General features: G+C 41.6%; 1 protein-coding gene across 3 annotated transcripts in view; it reads left to right on the top strand.

Moving 5' to 3' along the window:
* gphna (gephyrin a) overlaps positions 1–20,430 on the top strand; it is a 119,883-nt gene that overhangs the window by 82,323 nt on the left and 17,130 nt on the right. For 2 of the 3 annotated variants that reach the window (XR_009798299.1, XM_061842772.1), the window contains exons 18-22: positions 65–152; positions 274–347; positions 3,622–3,686; positions 10,951–11,054; positions 19,104–19,200. Coding sequence is in view for 2 of the 3 variants with exons in the window: in XM_061842772.1 (XP_061698756.1) it covers positions 65–152; positions 274–347; positions 3,622–3,686; positions 10,951–11,054; positions 19,104–19,200 (428 nt within the window). In the remaining variant the exon portion in view is untranslated. Of the gene's footprint in view, positions 1–64; positions 153–273; positions 348–3,621; positions 3,687–10,950; positions 11,055–12,664; positions 14,521–19,103; positions 19,201–20,430 lie in introns of those variants that run through there. The other variant, XM_061842773.1, reaches the window with a different exon arrangement.

The following is a 20,430-nucleotide window of genomic DNA, read 5'->3' as shown; positions in this document are numbered from 1 at the left end:
CCTTTCTAGTATTATACGTGATGATTCATGATCCTAGTGTGTAATTTCAAACCTGAATCTCCAGCCCTGATGACCTGCTCTCAGCTCTCCACGAGGGAATCAGTCGTGCTGACGTCATCATCACCTCAGGGGGTGTGTCAATGGGAGAGAAGGTAGCCTCACCCTCTGACACATCGATGCTATTTACTTCCATGCTGAATCATCAATTTTTTTAATCATCTGCCTAAATTTGACCACAGTATACTGTCTATAACTTACTGTGTGTCCAACTAGGACTTCCTTAAGCAGGTCCTGGACATTGACCTTCATGCTCAGATTCACTTTGGACGTGTGTTCATGAAGCCAGGGTAAGTAAATGTTATTATTTTCTTTATATAAAATACCATATATCCATCCATCTTCTCCCGCTTCTCTGGGCCGGATCACAGGGGCAGCAACTTTAGCAGAGATACCCAGAGTTTCATTTCGCAAGCTATTTCATCCAGCTCTTCCAGAGGAATCCCGAGGCGATCCCAGGCCAGCCAAGAGACAAAGTCTCGCCAGCGCGTCCTGGATCGTACACGAGCTCTCTTTCTGGTGGGACATGCCTGGAACAGCTCATCAGGGAGGCGTCCGAAAGGCATTCAGATCAGATACCCCAGCCACCTCATCTGGCTCCTTTCAATGCGGAGGAGCATGGCTCGACACTGAGCCCCTCCTGGATAACTTCTCACCCTATCTCTATGGGAGAGTCTGGACACCCTGCGGAGGAAGCTCATTTCGGCCCCTTATATCTGGGATCTTGTTCTTTTGGTCACGACCCAGAGCTTGTGATGATAGGTTAGGGTAAGAACGTAGATCGACTGGTAAATTCAGAGTTTCGCCTTTTGACTTAGCTCCCTCTTTACCACAATGTACCGATACAAAGTTTACATTACTGCAGACGTTGTACTGATCCGGCTGTCGATCTCCCGCTCCATTCTTCTGTCACTCGTGAACAAGAACCCATGAAACTTGAACTCCTCCACTTGGGCCAGGATCTCATCCCGACCCCGAGAGGGGACGCCACCCTTTTCCGACTGAGGAACGTGGTCTCAGATTTGAAGGTGATAAATTTCATACTCGGCTGCGAACTGTTCCAGTGAGCGTTGGAGATCACGGCTTGATGAAGCCAACAGAACCACATCATAAGTATTTTTTGATTATGTAGTTGCAATACTGTACCACCTCAGCGTTGTAGCCCAGCGAAAACTTCCACGGCATTACCACCTCTCGGGTGCTGCGGGCACTCCTTTTCGGGACACATTGGGAGGAATCAACCACTTTGTGCAGCACATAGCGCGGGCACCACAGGAACCTACTGGGTCATCCTCCAGGGCTCCGGACATGGCACGTTTCACTTTGCTGGACCCTGCATTGTGTTTCTCACACTCGAGGACAAGGCTTTTTGACCAGAAAAGGCTGGTTTGAATAATTTCAAAAAATAAACAGCCTCTGTATGGTGCTGCTCGTCAATACGTGGATAAAGAGTTTCCTCGATGGTGGGTGCACGTTTTTAACATGGATGAAAAAGGCCTTTTTTTTGGAGAGGACAGCTACGCATGCTTCTTCAAGGACCGTGTTTACGATTGTCATGTTGGAATGCTGCAGGTGAGTTAATTCAACAAGTATTGTGTTGATCAGGTGTGGCTTCTGAAATCCAACTCATCTTCACCAAATTTGTGGTTAGTCATGATGACTTTGTGATTTAACAAGTGGCGCAACTACACTTTCACAGAGGGTCAAAACGGTTTGGATTTTTTTAGTCCCTTAATAAATTGAATTGTCATTTGAAAACTGCATTTTGTATTTCCTTCGGTTGTCTCTAAGTAATATTAAAGATAGTTTGATGATTTGAAACCTTTGTGTGTGATAGATATGCAAATCATACAGAAATCAGAAGGGGGTCAAATACATTTTCACGACACTGTATACTGTCCTGACATATACTGTAAACACGATAAAATTGCACAGGCCCATTGGCATGAACAGCGGCGACCAAGATTGAGGGGGCAATGACCTGTTAAGTGATGAATAGAAAAAAAGAACATACATGCTCAAACAACCTTTACAAAAAAAAACTTCTCGATGCTTCCCAAGATTTTGGAGAGAATATTATATGGACTACTGAGATAAAAGTTGAGCTTTTTGGAAGGTGTGTGTCTCGCTACATCTGGCATAAATGTAACACAGCATTTCAGAAAAAGAACATCAACGGTCAAGCATGGTGGTAGTTTGATTGTCTTGGGCCACTTCACTCCTTCAGGACCTGGAAATGCGATGACATGGGACGAGGCAGTTACACTAGCTGACGCCCGTAAACACACATGCATATACACACAACGATTTGGCAACAAGTGAACAAGGCTTAAATACATAACATAATCAGCGCGGATGAGGAAATGACACATGGCCATGCCACCACCTTCCGCGGCTGCTGTCAAACATCCAACTTAACTCTGTGTGTGGTGTGCGGGCCGTGGAGAACCATACCCCTGATATAATTTTACGTGGTGTAAAAATGTTAGGGTCGGCAGGAATTTTTTCGGGTCAGTCTAAAACTGAAGCGCACTTCTACAGCAGGATACAGTTTCAAAACACACATGCAAAGTCATCTTCTGAATTGCTTTAAAACAATGAAGATCATGGTGTGCCCTCATCAAGACTTGAATCCAATTAAAGTGCATTGATATTAATGACCAAAAAGGTCAATGAAATCCTTTTGTTTTTGTTGTGTGTTTTGGCTAATTTCCTTGTTGCACAACGGAGCTTCTCCCGATTAGTTTGGATGCGTTTTTCTGTGAACTGCCAGACAAAATGGTTTTGTAGACTTCAGAATTCCTTCTACTGCTACCATCATGAGTTACGTCATCAGTAAATACGAGTGACCCTGTTCCAGAAGCAGCCATGAAAACCCATGACGTTACTTCCACTATGCTTCTCAGATGAGCTTTTGTGTTTTGGATCCTAAAGCATATCCTTTCCCCCCCCATGCTTTGGGCTTTCCATCACTTTGGTCTCATCACTTCACAAAACTTTGTTACAAAACTTTAATGACTCATCCCTGGACTTCTTTTTCAAACCCAATTTGGCCTTCCAATTCTTTTTGCAAATACGTGGTTTGCATCTTTTGGAATGGCCTGTAGATTTCTTCTGTCTTCGAACAGTGGATGGTGATAACTTCATCCCTGCCCTGTGGAGGTTGGCAGTTTTGCCTGGCAATTTGAAGAAAAATGCATCCAAACTAATCATTTCGCATCCAATCTAACTGTGAATATCAACAAGGATATTATCAGGTGGTTTTGACATGTTTTTGTGCAGAACATTCCACGTTTCGCTGTGGTACGCAGAGAATTCTAAAGTTTGAAGCTAGACATTAATATATACAATGCATAGAACATACAATCCAACACCATCTTTGATAACTCAAGCGGAGACATTTTTAAAGTAGTTTCCAATCACCTGTGGTTAAATTCTTGTGAATGTTATCATCTAGAATTTAGTTGAGTTCCTACGTATAACTGATAATGTAGCTTGATAAGTGTAATGTAATTTCTGCTTTAAAAAGCAATGCATAAAAGTGGTCTTTATTTATGTTTTCAGTCTTCCTACGACATTTGCCACTGTTGACATTGATGGAGCACGAAAACTCATCTTTGCTCTGCCAGGTACAGCACTTGTTTCTGTGTATGTTTGTGTTGGGATTCGTGGGAGATTTTGTTATTGTTGAATTGCTATGTTCTTATCAAACCTCTTGGGTGGTTTGTGAGTGTACACTGCCTTTCCCTGTTAATCTGTTGGTCCTAATCTGTTTACAGGTAATTTATTGGACCAGACCAACTGTATCTAGTCTTTAATGTGTTTTAGCATCAGTAAACGTGAAATAAAATCATTCACAGATCCTCAAGTTACAGACTTTTTTTTTTTTTTTTTTTTTTGCTGAGAGGGTTTATTTACGTCACTAGCAAAGACCTTTGCCTACCTTCCTGCTTCCTAACCAGTGCTGTCAACATAACAAACTTCTATACGGTGGCAACCAATCAGGATGAAGGGGGCAGTTTTAGCCAAATATGGACAAAGCAGATACAAAACCGGTTTGAACTGTCAGAGAAGCATTTTGTGGGCACTAGGATGATTAAAATCAAGGTGTTTTTTTCAAATTAATCTGACGCTTTTATGCCAAGTCCATGTGGAGTCACTTTAGGGAGGTCTGAATAGCCAAAATATGGGACCTTTAATATGCCTGATGCCCACTGATGTCTTCATTTTCCCAACTTTAAAGTTGTACATTCACATTAGAGCAAGCAAGGAAATTAATTAACCTTTTTCGAACGGAATTAATACTGAGCTAAGCCATGGATAAACAACAGATTGATGCTTTTGGTACGAGTCTATATTCTTCTTCTTTTCCTTTCAGCTTGTCCCGATTAGGGGGCGCCAGCGCGTGTCATCTTTTTTCATCCAAGCCTGTCTTGTGCATCTTCCTCACTAATACCCACTGTCCTCATGTCCTCCCTCACCACATCCATCAACCTTTTCTTTGATCTCCCTCTCGCTCTTTTCCCTGGCAGCTCCATCCTCAGCACCCTTACTAATCATTGCCACTTCCTAGTCATTCACGCTTGCCTCTTCTACTCTTCTCAACTTCTCAAAGTACTCTTTCCATCTACTTACCACACTACTGGCATCAGTCAACATATTTCCATCGCTATCCTTAAAGGGGAAATCCAGTGGTTTGCATGAACAATGTATCCAATATGTCATGTAATATGTATTGTACGGAGCTAACGGCCTCCGCTGCCATGAAGCTCGCTCGCGGCCATTGCCGGAGCTTGTGGCCCGCCTTCGGTGGTTGCGGAGGCCTTTAGCCTTGCGTTGGCGTCCGGGGCTAACGGCCGCCGCCCCCTGGAAGCCTGCTCGCGGCCGCCGCCGGAGCTTATGGCCCACCTTCGGCAGTGCCGGAGGACTTTAGCCTAGCTTGGGCGTCCGGGGGTAACGAAGCGGGCGGAGGCTGTTAGACCCGGACGCCGAAGCTCGGCTAAAGGCCACCGCCACCATCGAAGCTCGGCTGAAGGCCTCCGCCACCACCGAAGCTCAGGCAAAGGCCCCCGCCACCTGAAAACTCGGCTCACGGCCCGCCGCCGAGCTCGCTCGTCAGACTACGCGTCATTGCCGTTCGAAGAACCATCCGGGTCTGCCAGCCTGGAACTCCTGGCGGCCTTGGTTTCCATGCACCTATGTCGCATGTAGGCCTCTGAGTAGTCAGACTCCGCGGCATTCCGCCCAAAGAACCATTCGAATATTCAACATTAATTACAGGCACTGGTTCAAATCTGTATGGAAGTATTCCTCAGTGTTCCCGATCAACCGATACTGCTATTTCTTCATCAGATGAGGATAAATCCGAGATATCAGCGCTGGGCATAATGGTGTCCCATGTAATGGAGCCTTTGTTATGGGATGGTACACGTCACATATGCCCACGTAGATTATGTGACTCGCGAAAATGGCAGCGCCCCTGAAAATCTTCTCAAAACACTATTAAATGAGAGCGGATTTAACATAACATTGTCAAAATAGGGTACATATTACATGACTTATTGATACACTGTTCATGCATTGCACTGGATTTCCCCTTTAATATTTGACTCAACTCTCACAATTCCTTGGGAGTGATAACAAGTAAAATTATATTGAGGAGTGACTTAAGTGCAAACACGTTGTTTCACGCTGAGCTTACTTTCCAAAGAATATCTGTGTTGTTGTGGAGTAGAAATACTTTTTTTTTCCATTTTTTTAAAGATTTTTACATTCATTATATTTTTTCCGTTTACCGGATGTGATTTTTTTTTTTCATTTGCAGCACAGTGTCAAACTCAAAGCTTGGGGGCCCAATCCAGCCTGCCACATGATCTTATGTGGCCCGCAAAAGCAAATCATGTCAACTTTCATGATTCTTGTGAAGAACTGTACCAAAATTTCAGTTCTTATCATAAATGATAACATTAAGATATAAAAAGCATTGCGTTAGCAAACGTGAACAATAGTTGAAAAACCATTACCCTTGATTTTTCATTCAAAAAATTAGTTAATAAATTTCGTGTATAATATAATGAGGCAATTCAAGATTTTTGCAGGCATAATGGCCCTTTGAAGAAAACTAACTGCAGAGTGGCCTGCGACAAAAAATGAGTTTGATATTAATAATTTACAGGATGCTTTTTTTTTTTCCATTTCAGAATCGCCTTTCATGGCCAAGTATGTAACAGCACACAAGGAATTTGTCTCTGGAAGTCAGTGCTGCCCTGATACGACATTCATGTTGAGTACTGAGAAGAACAATAGACATTCAATTGATAGGGAACTATTTCTTCTAAGGGTTACAGTTGTGGAATGATGTCAATTCTTCTAGCATTTAGAGCAGTTAGTGTGCGTCAACCCCCCACATTATGTTAAGCTTATACAGTGTGCCCTTACTCATTCACAGTGCAATGACAATTGTGCAAAGGGAGCAGTTTAAAGTGAGGAATCGGGCAATAGTCTACAGTATGTATTACGAATGCTAATCCTGAATGGACCACCAGGATGTGAGAGTGTGTCCCAACAAAGGCGTGATGCAGAAAATAGTAGGTTCACTGATCAAGAATTGAATGACTTAATTGCAAGAGAGAATGCCTGCTAGTTTTGATCAGCATTGATTCGTAGCGTCTACCCACGGAAGGAGCTGGAAGAGCTGGTGGCCAGGATGTGGAGGGTCCAAAAGGATCCTGTCCGTTCTGGTCCTAGATCAGTGCATGTTTTTTTTAACAGTTTTTTTTCATTTACAGTGCATGTATTCTTATTTACAGTTTTTTTTCATGTACAGTGTTTTTTTCATTTCCAATGGTTTTTTTCCATTCATAGTATGTTTTGATTTTTCATTTCTTATATGTTTTAGAGCTGTTAAACCCCAAACCACACACTTTATAAACCAGCCAGGCATGAATATTTTTTCACATTTCTCTCCTTTAAGCACCCTCAAAGTTCAAAACTTTGTACATTTAAAAAAACTACTGTATGATAGAACGAGACCAAAGATCAAAATCTGTTTTAGGTCAAAACTATTTCAGAAATCAATATATAAATGACCCTCCATCCATTTTCTTCTGCTTTATCAACGACCAGGTATAAATGTTTTCCGATAAAAATAAAAGTATGATTGCTTTTAGAAATTACAAACACGTAAAAGCCAGGCCGCACAAAGTGAACCTGAATGAGGAACCTGTTTTGTGTGTGTGTGTGTGTGTGTGTGTGCGTGCATGTGCGTTTGTGTGCGAGAGAGGGAGAGGGGGAGAGAGAGAGAGAGAGAGAGAGAGAGAGAGAGAGAGAGGTGAGAGCATGGCACATTTCCCCAAGAAGCATGTGGGTGAAATGTTGCGATATACACTGCCAAAAGAAAAATCGCAATGTGTGCAATTTATCACAAGGTGTTTTCAAGTTAGAAGTGTGGTGAAATATCCAATTTTGGCCCGTTACAATTTAAAGACTACACTGCATGACAAAGCTGTAATGCAGCCCTATGGGGTCACAAGCCAGTGCAATCTGTAGGCTGGTCCCAAGCCCGGATAAATGCAGAGAGTTGGGTCATGAAGGGCATCCAGCGTAAAACTGTAAAACGTAAAACAAAGAAATATGAGCGTTCATCTAAAGAATCCCATACCGGATCGGTCACCAGGACCATTAACCTGCAGGGCGTCAATGGAAATTCAGCTGCTGTGGGTCGAAGACAAAGAAAAGGAGGAAAGCGCATTTGTCGGCAGAAGAAAAGGAATGCACAGAGCCTACAACTGATTGTAAAGACTTTGAATGTTGGGACTATGACAGGAAGAGCTCAAGAGTTGGTTGATGTGATGATTAGGAGAAAAGTTGATATATTGTGCATCCAAGAGAACAAGTGGAAAGGTAGTAAGGCTAGAAGTTTAAGAGCAGGGTTTAACTTATTTTACCATGGAGTAGATAGGAAGAGAAATGGAGAAGGGGGTATTTTGGGAAGAGGTGAATAAGAATGTCTTGGAGGTGAAAACAGTGTCAGATCAAGTGATTAGGCTGAAATGTGAAATTGAGGGTGTTATGTATAATGTGGATGAGGATCTGACCTAGAGTTGAAAGAGAAATTCTGGCAGGAACTCGATGAAGTTGTTCTGAGCATCCCAGACAGAGAGAGTTGTGATTAGTGCAGATTGTAATGGACATGTTGGTGAAGGAAACGGGGGCAATAAAGAAGTGATGGGTAAGTACGGGATCCAGGAAAGGAACTTTGAGGGACCGATGGTGTTGGACTTTGCAAAAAGGATGGAAATGGCTGTAGTGAACACTTTTTCCCAGAAGAGTCAGGAACATAGCGTGACCTACAAGACCAGAGGCAGAAGCACTGACTGTAAGGTAGTGGTAGGGGACAGTATAGCTCGACAGCATAAGATGGTGCTGTATATGATGACTCTGGTGGTGGGTAGGAAGATTAAGAAGACAAAGGTAGAGCAGAGAACCATGTGATGGAAGCTGAGAAAGGAAGAATGTTGTGCGGGCTTTCGGAAAGAGGTGAGACAGGCCCTCGATGGACAGGAGGAGCTCCCAGAGGACTTGACTACTACAACCAAAGTGATCAGACAAAAAGGCAGGAGAGTACTTGGTGTGTCTTCTGCTAGGAAAGAGGAGAGAGACTTGGTGGTGGAACCTCAAATTACAGGAAGTCATCCAAGGAAAGATGTTGGTGAAGAAGAAGTGGGACACTGAGAGGACTGAAGAGAGGAGAAAGGAACACATTGAGATGCGACGTAGGGAAAATATAGAGGTGGTGAAGGCTAAACAAGAGGCATACGATCACATGTACACTAGGTTGGACACAAAAGAAGGAGAAAAGGATCTGTACAGGTTGGCCAAGGATAGAGATGCGAAGGATGTGCAGCAGGTAAGGGTAATTAAGGATAGAGATGAAAATGTGTTAACTGGTGCCAGTAGTGTGCTCATCAGATGGAAAGAATACTTTGACAAGTTGATGAATGAAAAAAAGAGCGAGAAGGAAGAGTAGAAGAGGCAAGTGCGAAGGACCAGGACGTGGCATTGACTTGTAAGGAGGAAGTTAGAAAGGCACTAAAGAAGATGAAAAATTGAAAGGCACTTGGTCCTGATTACATACCTGTTGAGGTATGGAAGCAGTTTGGATGGGTGACTGTGGAGTTTTTGACCAACTTATTCAACAGAATACTAGCGGGCGAGAAGATGCCTGAAGAATGGTGGAAAAGTGTGCTAGTTCCCATTTTTAAGAACAAAGGCGATGTGCAGATCTGTGGGAATTATAAAGGAATACAGTTTGGTTTCATGCCTGGAAAGAGTACCACAGATGCATTATTTCCCCTGAGGATGCTAGTAGAAAAGTATAGAGAAGGTCAGAAGGAACTACATTCTGTCTTTGTGGATTTAGAGAAAGCCCATGATAGAGTACCAAGAGAGGAACTGTGGTATAGCTGAGGTGTGCCGTAGGTGTAGCAGAAGAATTTAAGGTGGAGGTGGGACTGCATTGGGGATCAGCTCTGAGCCCCGTCCTGTTTGCTGTAGTAATAAATGGTTTTACAGATGAGATTAGACTTGACTCCCCTTGGACCATGATGTCTGCAGATGACATTCTGATCTACAGTGAAAGCGGGGAGCGGATGGAGGAACTATTAGAAAGATGGAGGCATACACTGGAAAGGAGAGGAATGAAGATTAGCCGAAGTAAAACAGAATATATGTGTGTGGATGAGAGGGGGTTTAGGGGGATGAGTGAGGCTCCAGGGAGAAGAGATAGGGAGGGTGGACGACTTCAAATACTTGGGGTCAACAATTCAGAGCATTGGTGAGTGTGGTAAGGAAGTGAAGAAACAGGTCCAAGCAGGTTGGAACAGCTGGCGAAAGGTGTCTGGTGTGTTATGTGACAGAAGAGTCTCTGCTAGGATGAAGGGTAAAGTTTATAAAACAGTGGTGATGGCGGCCATGATGTACGGATTAGAGATGGTGGCACTGAAGAGACAACAGGAAACGGAACTTGAGGTGCTCGGTAGGAGTGAGCAGTTTGGATGGGATTAGAAATGAGCTCATTAGAGGGACAGCCAAAGTTGGATGTTTTAGAGACAAGGTTCGAGAGAGTAGACTTCGATGGTTTGGACATGTCCAGAAGCGAGAGAGTGAGTATATTGGTAGAAGGGTGCTGAGGATGGAGCTGCCAAGCAAAAGAGCAAGAGGGAGACCAAAGAGGTGGTTGATGGATGTTGTGAGGGAAGACATGACAGTTGGTGTTAGAGAGGAAGATGCAGGAGATAGGCTAAGATGGCAAAAGATGACAAGCTGTGGCGACCCCTAACGTGACAAGCCGAAAGGAAAAGAAGAAGAAGACTGCATGACAGAGCTGTAATGTAAACATGCAGCTGTTTATTTCCCCAAAATGAGTCACTTTGATCGGCCTGCGAAGGGTTTTTGTGTGATTTATGTGACTGCCTTGTGCCCTCTCATTGATGAATTTCAGTCAAATGTCACAAGTGATCATGTTGGATTGGTGCAACTGCCTTATGTGGAAGTCACAGATGAAGTGTTAAAATCGATTGTCATGGATAAATAAAAGTAGCGAGTGGCATGCTAATTTTAACAGTAAATATATCAATTCTTCACATAAATACTCAAATATACTGTATCATGCATTCAAACTATTTTGACAAAGTACAACTTATCCAAAATGTTAGCATCAAAGTGCATTACTTGCCAACTATGCATTTTATTATTTGTTGTGTGTCTCTTCACTACTAATGCAATGCAGAGTAAAATAAGTAGTATTACAGTGTTGGTAGATTGCAATTTAGCTGGAATGAGGCAATAGTTGTTTTGAAAACCTCTGAAAACCTGTGATAACTTGTTTTTCAGGTAACCCAGTGTCTGCAGTAGTCACATGTAATCTCTTTGTGATTCCTGCACTGAGGAAGATGCAAGGCATTCTGGACCCTAGACCCACAATTATTAAAGCGAGGGTAACGCACTTAAACACCCACCCACTCATGTTGACAAAGAATGAACAAAATGCAAAACTTTCTATCTGAAAAATGTGCTTTTGGGGGAAAATGGAATAAGAACATTGATGATGTAAGAGTGGTATTTGTCAAGGGTATCCATAATACACAATTTTTGGACCATATTACTAAATTATATGTTCAAAATACAATTTTGGTCAGGTGTTTTTTTCTGCCACAACAGGACGAGATTATCATCCCTCCCTGTTCTCACCTTCCAAAGTGAAATTTGGAAAATCACACAGGAGGTTTTGCGTTTCGGCCATTGAATTCTGCAAAATGTTCACAAAGTTGGCAAACCAAATGTTATTTTTTCTCCTCCACACAATCATGATGTTCTGTGGTGTTGGGAAAGTTTTCAAAACCCCCTTTGAAGTCCATTTTTTCCCATTCTTATTGTACACACAGCACCCCATATTGACAAAAAAAAAGTTTACATTTTTGGAGATTTTTTTAAAAAAGAAAAATGATACATCACACAGCAATAGGTATTCAGGACCTTTGCTCAGTATTTAGTCGGAACACTCTTTTGAACTAATACAGCCATTTTGAGAAGGATGCAACAAGATTTTTACATAAGGATTTGGGGATCGTATGCCGTTTCTCCTTGTAGTTCTGTCAGGTTGGAATGAGAACGTTGCTGGACAGCTATTTTGAGGTCTTTCCAGAGATGCTCAATTGGCTTTAAGTCTGGGCTCTGGGATGGCCATTCAAGAACAGCCACAAAGTTGTTCTGAAGCCAGTCCTTCATTCTTTTGGCTGTGTGCTTAGGGTCATTGTTTTGTTGGAAGGTGTATCTTTGGGGCAGTCTGAGGTCTTGAGCAGTCTGGAGAAGGTTTTCTTCTAGGATAGTCTTGTACTTGACCGCATTCATCTTTCCTTCAATTGCAACCAGTCGTACTGTCCCTGGAGTTGAAAAACACTCCGACAGCATGTTCCTGCCACCACCATGCTTTACTTTTTGGACTGTATTCAACATGTGATGATAATGACTGGTTCATCCACACATAGCACTTAGCACTTAATGAATGGTAAAATGTTCTATCTTGGGATCTTTGGAGCAGAGAATCTTAGTTTTCATCATCTTGGAGTCCTTCAGGTGTTTTTTTGCAAGCTCTGTAATGCATTCATGTTTCTTGCACTGAGAGGCCTCCGTTGGCCCACTTTGCCAAAAAGCCCTGACTTTGAAGGCTGCAATGAATGGGACAGGGGTGGCTAACCAGTCAGAGATCAAGAGCCACATTTTTACTGTATTACGGCAAAGAGCCACATGATACAAATGAACATCATTTCCTTCTCACGCACATACTTTTGCTCAGCCAGATTTGATTGATTCTGACAGAGTACCAGACCACAGGCCAGCAATTAAAAAAAAAAAGTGTGCTCTTTCACCCAGAGACAAACTACCAATTCAACCAAGTCTTGTATGTCACAACTCCCACTAAAATACTCACGTTAGGAGGTCCGAGTGCAACTGTGAATCAGTAGCCATGTTAATGTCCAATATTGTCTGTTCAACAGTGTGGCGGGACAGTTGAAGGTCTGATACCACTTGATATTTTTGTTTGCAGGACACCAAGATTTCAACAGCATCACTGAGGCATTTTTAAAAAAAAATAAATTCCCCTTCATTGTATGGATTTTTGGCACTTTCAATGTTGACACGATACAAGTGTTTGTCTCTGATTGCTTCATTATTTATTTTAAAGACTGGATCTGGTTTTCTGTGTGATTTTTTTAAAGTGACTAATTTGTGACTGCGAAGCTTAGTCCCTTTTGGATATTCCAGGTTGACGTTAGGGTGGAATGAGCTGAAATTAAGGTTTCGAGCAGTGAAATGCACGATAGACGTCTGACACAGAGTGGCTGCCCATTGCGCTTAAGAAAAAAAAAAAAAGTTTTTCTGCTCTGGTAAAAAAAAAAAGCCCTGTATTCATCCACATATTTTCCTTTAACTGTGCCTTTCCCCAGCCATTTTAAGAGTGAAAGTGACAAATTATTTTCTCCAAAGATCATGAGCAGACTGGGAAACTGAGGTATTTTCATTCAATGCGCATGCCAGTTTTGCGAAAATACCGTTAACCTTTCTTGCTGCAGAAGGGTTGTCAAACTCATTTAGTCACAGGCCACATTAGGGATCGCAAACGGTTACAATTAATCGGTTATAACCGGTTTTTGATTTTTTAAAACCGAATCCGTAATCGGACTTTCGAAATCGGTTAAAATTTCCACTAATTTCTTCCGGTTCCGGTATTCCACATTGCGTTATTTTTTTCAATATAATTTCCACTTTTTTCAAGTTTCGCTGTTAGAGTAAAGTTGGACTCAAAAGAACATTCAGTTAAATCAAAGAAACATCAAACATGGCACCGTGGAAATGCTCCAAAGTATGGGAGTACTTTAGAAGAAGTAAAGAATCGAAAGATGAAAGTGAGTGCAATTTATGAAAAAACTTATCAAATGTGCAGGGGGATCGACATCCTCCAGGGCTGCTCATGTCGAGAAGGTACACTGCTTAAAGTTGTGTGATGATAAAGACTCAAAAGTTGCAAGAGTTGAGGGTGCGTGTAGTATTGATAAATATCTACTGAAAAAATCAATGACCGAAGAAGTCTCAAAGTTAGCAGCTGTGGACGGCTTCTCCTTGAATGCAATTGCTAATTCTGAATTTATTCAGAGAAATCTTCGGGCTCAAAAAGATCATTACGACAAACCTCCCCCCTCATGTGGAAACACTGTTAAGGCTATGCTGTATTCATTCTTTCAAACCAAAAGAAATGAACTCACGAAATATTTCAATAACAAAACACAAAACGGTCGTAGGTATTCCATCACGCTGGATGAGTACACCGCAATTCAAAACAAGCATTTTATGAATATTAACGTTCATTCCAAGGACGAACATTGTTCCTTAGGATTAGTCCAGATAGACGGATCCCTTGACGCTAACAAAGGCGCCCAGACTGTTGGGAAACATTTGTCAGACTTTGGACTCGACGTCCAGAAGGACATCGTGGGCTGCACCACGGACGGTGCAGCTGTCATGGTCAAGTTTGGACGTGAGGTTACCCCCGACCATCAACAACGCATTGCCCATTGTATGCACCTTGCTGTTTGCGATGTTTTGTACAAAGTAAATAAACACGAACCCATACTTCTACAACTCAATGTCCCCGAGTCTGATAGCCCTGATTCCAAATCTGAGGGGAATGCTGATGAGGAGTCTGAGGGGCAGGGGGATTCAGAAGTTGTAGAGATGTACATGCCGTTGGTATCTGAGTACAGAGCAACCATTGACAAGGTCAGAAAAATATGTCCCATCTTATGAAAATCGCCATTGAAAAATGATAAGTTACAAGACTTTGTCAAAGCAAAATTTCAGAAAGAATTAAAGCTGTTACTTGACTGTAGAACCCGATGGTATAGCATGTTTGGAAAGATTTGTGCTGTTAAAATCCTGCATACCAAATGCTTTGAGGGCTGTTGTCGTCCCAGAATCTGTGTCTCAAGGGGAGTGGGATATTCTGCAAACTATTGTAGACACTCTACGGCCAGTTGAAATGATTTTGAAAGCCATCAGTGCCGATGACATGGACTTACTTCAAGCAGAAACCTCCATGGTTTTCCTGTTGGGAAAAACTGGACGGATTGAAAAACCCCCTCTCTATACAGATTCATGCCCAATTGCTTAAACGGTACAAATGCCGGCGTCAGACCGAGGCGGTTGCGCTACTCCAGTATTTACACAACCCCACTGTCGCAAAAACGGATCCAGTCTTTGGAACCCCAGTCTCGAAGCAGAACTTGAAGAGATGTGCCGAGGCCCTGTACAGGAGGCTGTTTCCTGAAGTACTTGACTCCGACGCAGAGGGCCCCGCATCTCAGGAGGACACAGCCGCTGTTAGTGCCGATTCTGCAGTGAAGGATGAGTCACCTGTGTCATATTCCAGGTTGTTGCAGGAATATACGGCTGCCATGCAACAGATGAAGACCCAGGCTGCCCAGCCAAAAGTTGACACCAAAGTGGACATGTCCAAAGAATTCAAGGCTTACGAGTCCAGTTTGACCAGAAGTCCTATCCTCGAATGTCTTTTTAATGCCTTGGTAACATTTAAGCAGATCAGCGTGCAGTCCGAACGGGCCTTTTCAATCGCAGGACAGTTTGCCACAAAATCAAGAGCAAGACTGTCAGGGAAAACCTTACACGTTATGTGCTTTCTTAAAGACTACTTTAAGAAATCCAGCAAGCCTTAAATAGCTCATTTTGTTTAACTGTTCTGTGTAGAGTAATCCGTATGATAATTTTCAGAACTTAATGTACCATACATTACAATTTTTCAACTGACTTTATTTTGTCAATCGTTTTAATTTTTCTACTGTGTATATTTTTCCTATCCGGCGCTCCCCCCACCTCATGAGACATGCCGAGGAGGGCAATGGTGATCGGTGAGTGTGCTACTGTGACATGCAAAATATTTTGTATTCGAAGTATATACAAATGTTCTAAATTTATGAGGCCATGTGTTAATTTTTTTGGGGCTATTTTTGGTAAAGTTATTGATGGTTGAAATGATTGATAAACTTTAAGCAATCATTTATAATAGTATGTGTGCTATTACGAATTTACGATTATATACTGCTGGTATTCTGGTACTAGACGTACTTGTATTGTAAGAAATAAGAACATGAGAGATCAATTTATTATCTGTAACAACATTCAAATTTCAAACAGTGAATGTTGGACGTGGGCTGGAAATAACCCTCAAGAATTGGACGCCCTCGGATGACCGCCAACCCTGGCAAGCTGTTCCCTGTTGGTATACTTTTATGCCCTTTCTGAAAGTCCGAAAGAAGAATGTTAACATTAAAACATTTTTACAAAAAAAAGAACAAAAATTTAACTTACACGAATGCGTTGTTGAAAGCCACATTCAACAAGCTTGTTTGTCAATATTGTATAGAAACTACCCCATTACCGCGGAGTAAATTAACGATGGATGGTACTGATTTTAAAACTGGTTAATCGTTTTTTTTTGCTACAGGTGTTCGGTTAAAACCGATTATGAAAGTACGCGTTTTTTTGCGATCCCTAGGCCACATTGTAGTTAGTTTCCTTCAAAGGGCTGTTATGGCTGCAAAAGCATCAAAATGTTTTATCTCCTCATATTGACATATAAAATTTATGAAATAGTTTTTGAATCAGAAATGAAGGGTAATGGGTTTTTCAACAACAGTGGTACATCTACTTAGGAAATTAATCTGTTCTGGAAGTCGTTTCGTAACGTGAAGCAGAAGTGCATTTTATATGTGAATAGCCTAATCCGTTCCAAACCAAGCGCCCCCAACCTTGCCCCCTCCCTCACATACACATACACACATACCCACACACACACGTGTCACCAAAAGTAAGCATTCAAAGTACAAAATGTAAAGAGTAATTAAAAAAAAAAAGTTCATTTCCCTTTGGTATTGGGCAACTATGCGACGAGACCGGTGAGTGACGAGCAAAAGATATCGTGGGGGATGGAGGAGGAGCCAAACTTTGACAGCCAAGAGAAAACATACGTACAAATGTACGCACGCACACAACTTAATTTCACAAAAGTTTCTTGGGACCCAGGGTGAAGAAAGATGAATAAACTGTCAATAAACACACAAAAAAGTTGTAATTTTCCATTGTGCATTACCTTGTGACAGCGTGTGATGGCACTGGCGTGATTTGGTGAGAGTCAAGTGGTCCAAGGGAATCAAAAAGCATCATGGGTAAAGATTGACACCCCTCCTGGCCAATGGAATGCCAGAAAGATGCTACGGTGATAGCTAGTGGGAGATGATCTCTGCCGCGCTACACAAACCAAGATACAGGATCCCGTGCACGCAAATACCGGAATAAACACATGCAAAGCGCACTCACAACTACCGTATTGAACTCAAATAAAGCGTGCGCACGCACATTAGAAAAAACAGAACTTCAATATGCTTTCTTGCCTTCACGAGAGCCGCATAAAAACAGCCAGACCCGCATGCAACTCGAGACCTGCGAGTTGGCCACCCCTGAATCTAGAATTTTCTGCCATCTCCCGACTGCTTAGTCAAACTCATGTTTGAGTTCTTCTTTACCTCTCTCACCAAGACTCTTCTCCCCTAATTGCTCAGTTTGGCCGGAAGGATGTGTTCAAGTCGTCTCAAAAATCTTCAGTTTCAGGACTATGGAGGTCACTGTGCTCTGAGGAACCTTAAGTGCAATTAGCTTTTTTGTAACATTGGTCAGATCTGGGCCTTGCCAAAATTGTCTCTGAGCTCTTCAGGCAGTTCCTTTGACCTCACGATTCTCATTCGCTCTGACAAGCACTGTGAGCTCAAAGGGCTTATATAGACAGGTGTGTTTCCTAATCAAGTCCACTCAATACAGATGCTCCTCAACTTCCGTTTTAGTTACGTTCCGAACGGCCAAACGTAATGTGAAAATGAACGTAAGTTGTTACTGTACGAAGGTGTAGAACCATCTCATGGATGATCAGAAGAAATGGACACCACCAGAGTTCAATATTTGAATCTAAGCAAAGGGTCTGAATACTTGTTGCTGTGTGATATTTTAGTTTTTCAAACAACAATTAATTTTTGTCTTCAATATAAAATGAACTTAATTGCATGGTTCTTAAGCGGACCTCTCCTTTATTAACAGGTATCTTGAAATTACTCCACAACCTATAGAAAATCAGCCATTTTGTTGAGGTGTTGGCCAACCCTTTGGGCCACTGATATACAGTACTTCTTTACAGTGGCATGAAAAGTGTTTGCCCCCTGTGCTTTTTTTTTTTTGCATATCTATCACACACGAAGGTTTCAAATCAAACCAATGTTGATATCACTCAGAGACAACTCAAGGAAATACAAAATGCATTTTTCAAATATCTTTTCAATTTATTAAGTTCCTGTCAGGGGTGGCGCAACCTGCTATTAGGTTCAGGGGACAATTACTTTGTCACAGAGGGTCAGAAAGGTTTTAATTTTTTTTTGTTCCTTAATAGATTTTAATAATTTAATATCTATCTATCTATCTATCTATCTATCTATCTATCTATCTATCTATCTATCTATCTATCTATCTATCTATCTATCTATCTATCTATCTATCTATAAATAAAATTAATAATAATTGTTCTTCAAAAACTGCATTTTGTGTTTCCTTGGTCTCTAAGTGATATTAAAATTTGCTTGATAATTTGAAAGCTTTGTGTGTGATAGATATGCCAAAAAAAAAAACTGAAAACAGGAGGGGGAGCAAATACTTTTTCATGGCGCTGTATGCCTAATGGCCTCCCTGTGCATATTATGATTTGTAAAGTGCAACAATTAATATATATTTTCATGCATGCAAGACTACACAAAATTGACTTTAAATTACAAACATTATTTATAATACTTTTTGTCTTCCTTGCCTTCCTTGCATGCAGTTAAATTATCTTGAATCAATCTGAGGTATTATGAAAATCAAAACTGCCCATACTTCTGCCTGGTCCTACACATTTTTCCAATACAATAGCATGCATCTGATGTACTGCTTGTGTCCGAGTCTTGCCCTCTTTTTCTTCTTTGCTGTCTGAAAAATGTTTGTCTAAGATTTCTCCCTTGATTTGCTGTTGCACTGGGGGAGAATTCCCCAAAAATACAGATAATGCGAGATTCTACATATGGTAGCAACTATAATGCGAACATTTTATCTCTGCTTGGCAGTAAACAGCGAACCGATTCAAATTGCATGCATGCACGCGCTTTTAAAGGGTTGAATATAGCCAACTCGAATTCAATAATTGGAACCTTGTTGGAGTTCACCTAATTTGTTGATCAATATCTGTTGCCATTTTTCTCATTGTGTATTATGTGATGTATTTTTACTAACTCCAAATAAGACGAATCTCTTGTTTTATTACAAAGATTCATGTAATGAAACTAATTAGATTTTATTTCTTAGAATGGAGTCCCACCACTAATTTGCTTCTGTTTTAGCTTTCGTGTGACGTGAAGCTGGATCCTCGACCAGAGTACCATCGCTGCATTCTAACCTGGCATCACCAGGAGCCACTGCCCTGGGCTCAAAGCACAGGTGCGAACATTCAAGTACACAGTCACACTAGTACTGTATGTACAACCGAGTTTTCATTTTCACCACTACTACCAAGAAAGTCTAATCCTGAATTTCTATCAATCCGTTTCTTGCTCACCAGAAGACAGCTCACCTTTATTTTCTCTCAATGATTTTACATTCCACATACAATAATTATTTTGTTCTATTCCAATCTACATTTCCATCTTACCCCAGATTGATGACAATAGCAACCTAGGGTAACCTGGTATGTATTATTGGTACTTGTACTCATCTTAATTCTGAATAATGACCTGAAGATAGCTGGGATAGGCTGCAGCTCCCCCTTGCCCCTTGTGAGAATAAGCTTGCGTTGTCTCCGAGTGATATTAAAATTGGTTTAATGATTTTAAAGCTTTGTGTGCGATATGCAAAAAAACAAAATCAAATTTTCATGGCACTGTATATTCTATGCTCTTAAAAAGAAAATAAGAAAATGATGACTCGTATAAAGGATGAATGAATCAATACAACCGCTCTTTCCGACCTTCATTTGATGATAAACAATTTGAAAATCCTTCCATCCATTTTCTTTACCGCAAAGTCGCATCTCGATGTACTCCTTTCGCCTCACCTCAGTCCTCTCAGTGTCCCACTTCTTCTTTGCTAATCTCTTTCTTGTATGACTCCCTGTATTTTGAGGTTCCACCACCAAGTCTCCTTCTCCCTTTTCCTACCAAAAGACACAGCAAGTACTAATTTTAGTCTCATCACTTGATCTGATACTCTTTTCGCCTCCAAGACATAATTATCCAGCTCTTCCTTTAAAATAACCCCTACTCCATTTCTCTTCCCATCTACTTTGTGGTAGAATAATTTAAACCCTGCTCCTAAACTTCTAGCCTTACTACCTTTCCACCTGCTCTCTTGAATGCACAGTATATCAACCTTTCTCCTCATCATCATGTCAACCAACTCCTGAGCTTTTCCTGTCATAGTCCCAACATTCAAAGTCCCTACACTCAGTTGTAGGCTTTGTGCATTCCTCTTTTTCTTCTGACGTCGGATCCGGTTTCCTCCTCTTCTTTGTCTTCGACCCACAGTAGCTGAATTTCCACTGACACCCTGCAGGTTAGCAGTGGGGGGGGCCACCACCGATCCGGTATGGCATTCTTTAGATGAATGTTCATATTTGTTTGGCACAGTTTTTACGCCAGATGCCCTTCCTGACGCAACCCTCTGCATTTATCC

The sequence above is a fragment of the Syngnathoides biaculeatus genome, chromosome 15 (assembly GCF_019802595.1).
Source record: "Syngnathoides biaculeatus isolate LvHL_M chromosome 15, ASM1980259v1, whole genome shotgun sequence".
Taxonomy (NCBI): domain Eukaryota; kingdom Metazoa; phylum Chordata; class Actinopteri; order Syngnathiformes; family Syngnathidae; genus Syngnathoides; species Syngnathoides biaculeatus.
Note: the sequence above shows the minus strand (reverse complement) of the source record. Positions and strands in the feature narration are given on the sequence as shown.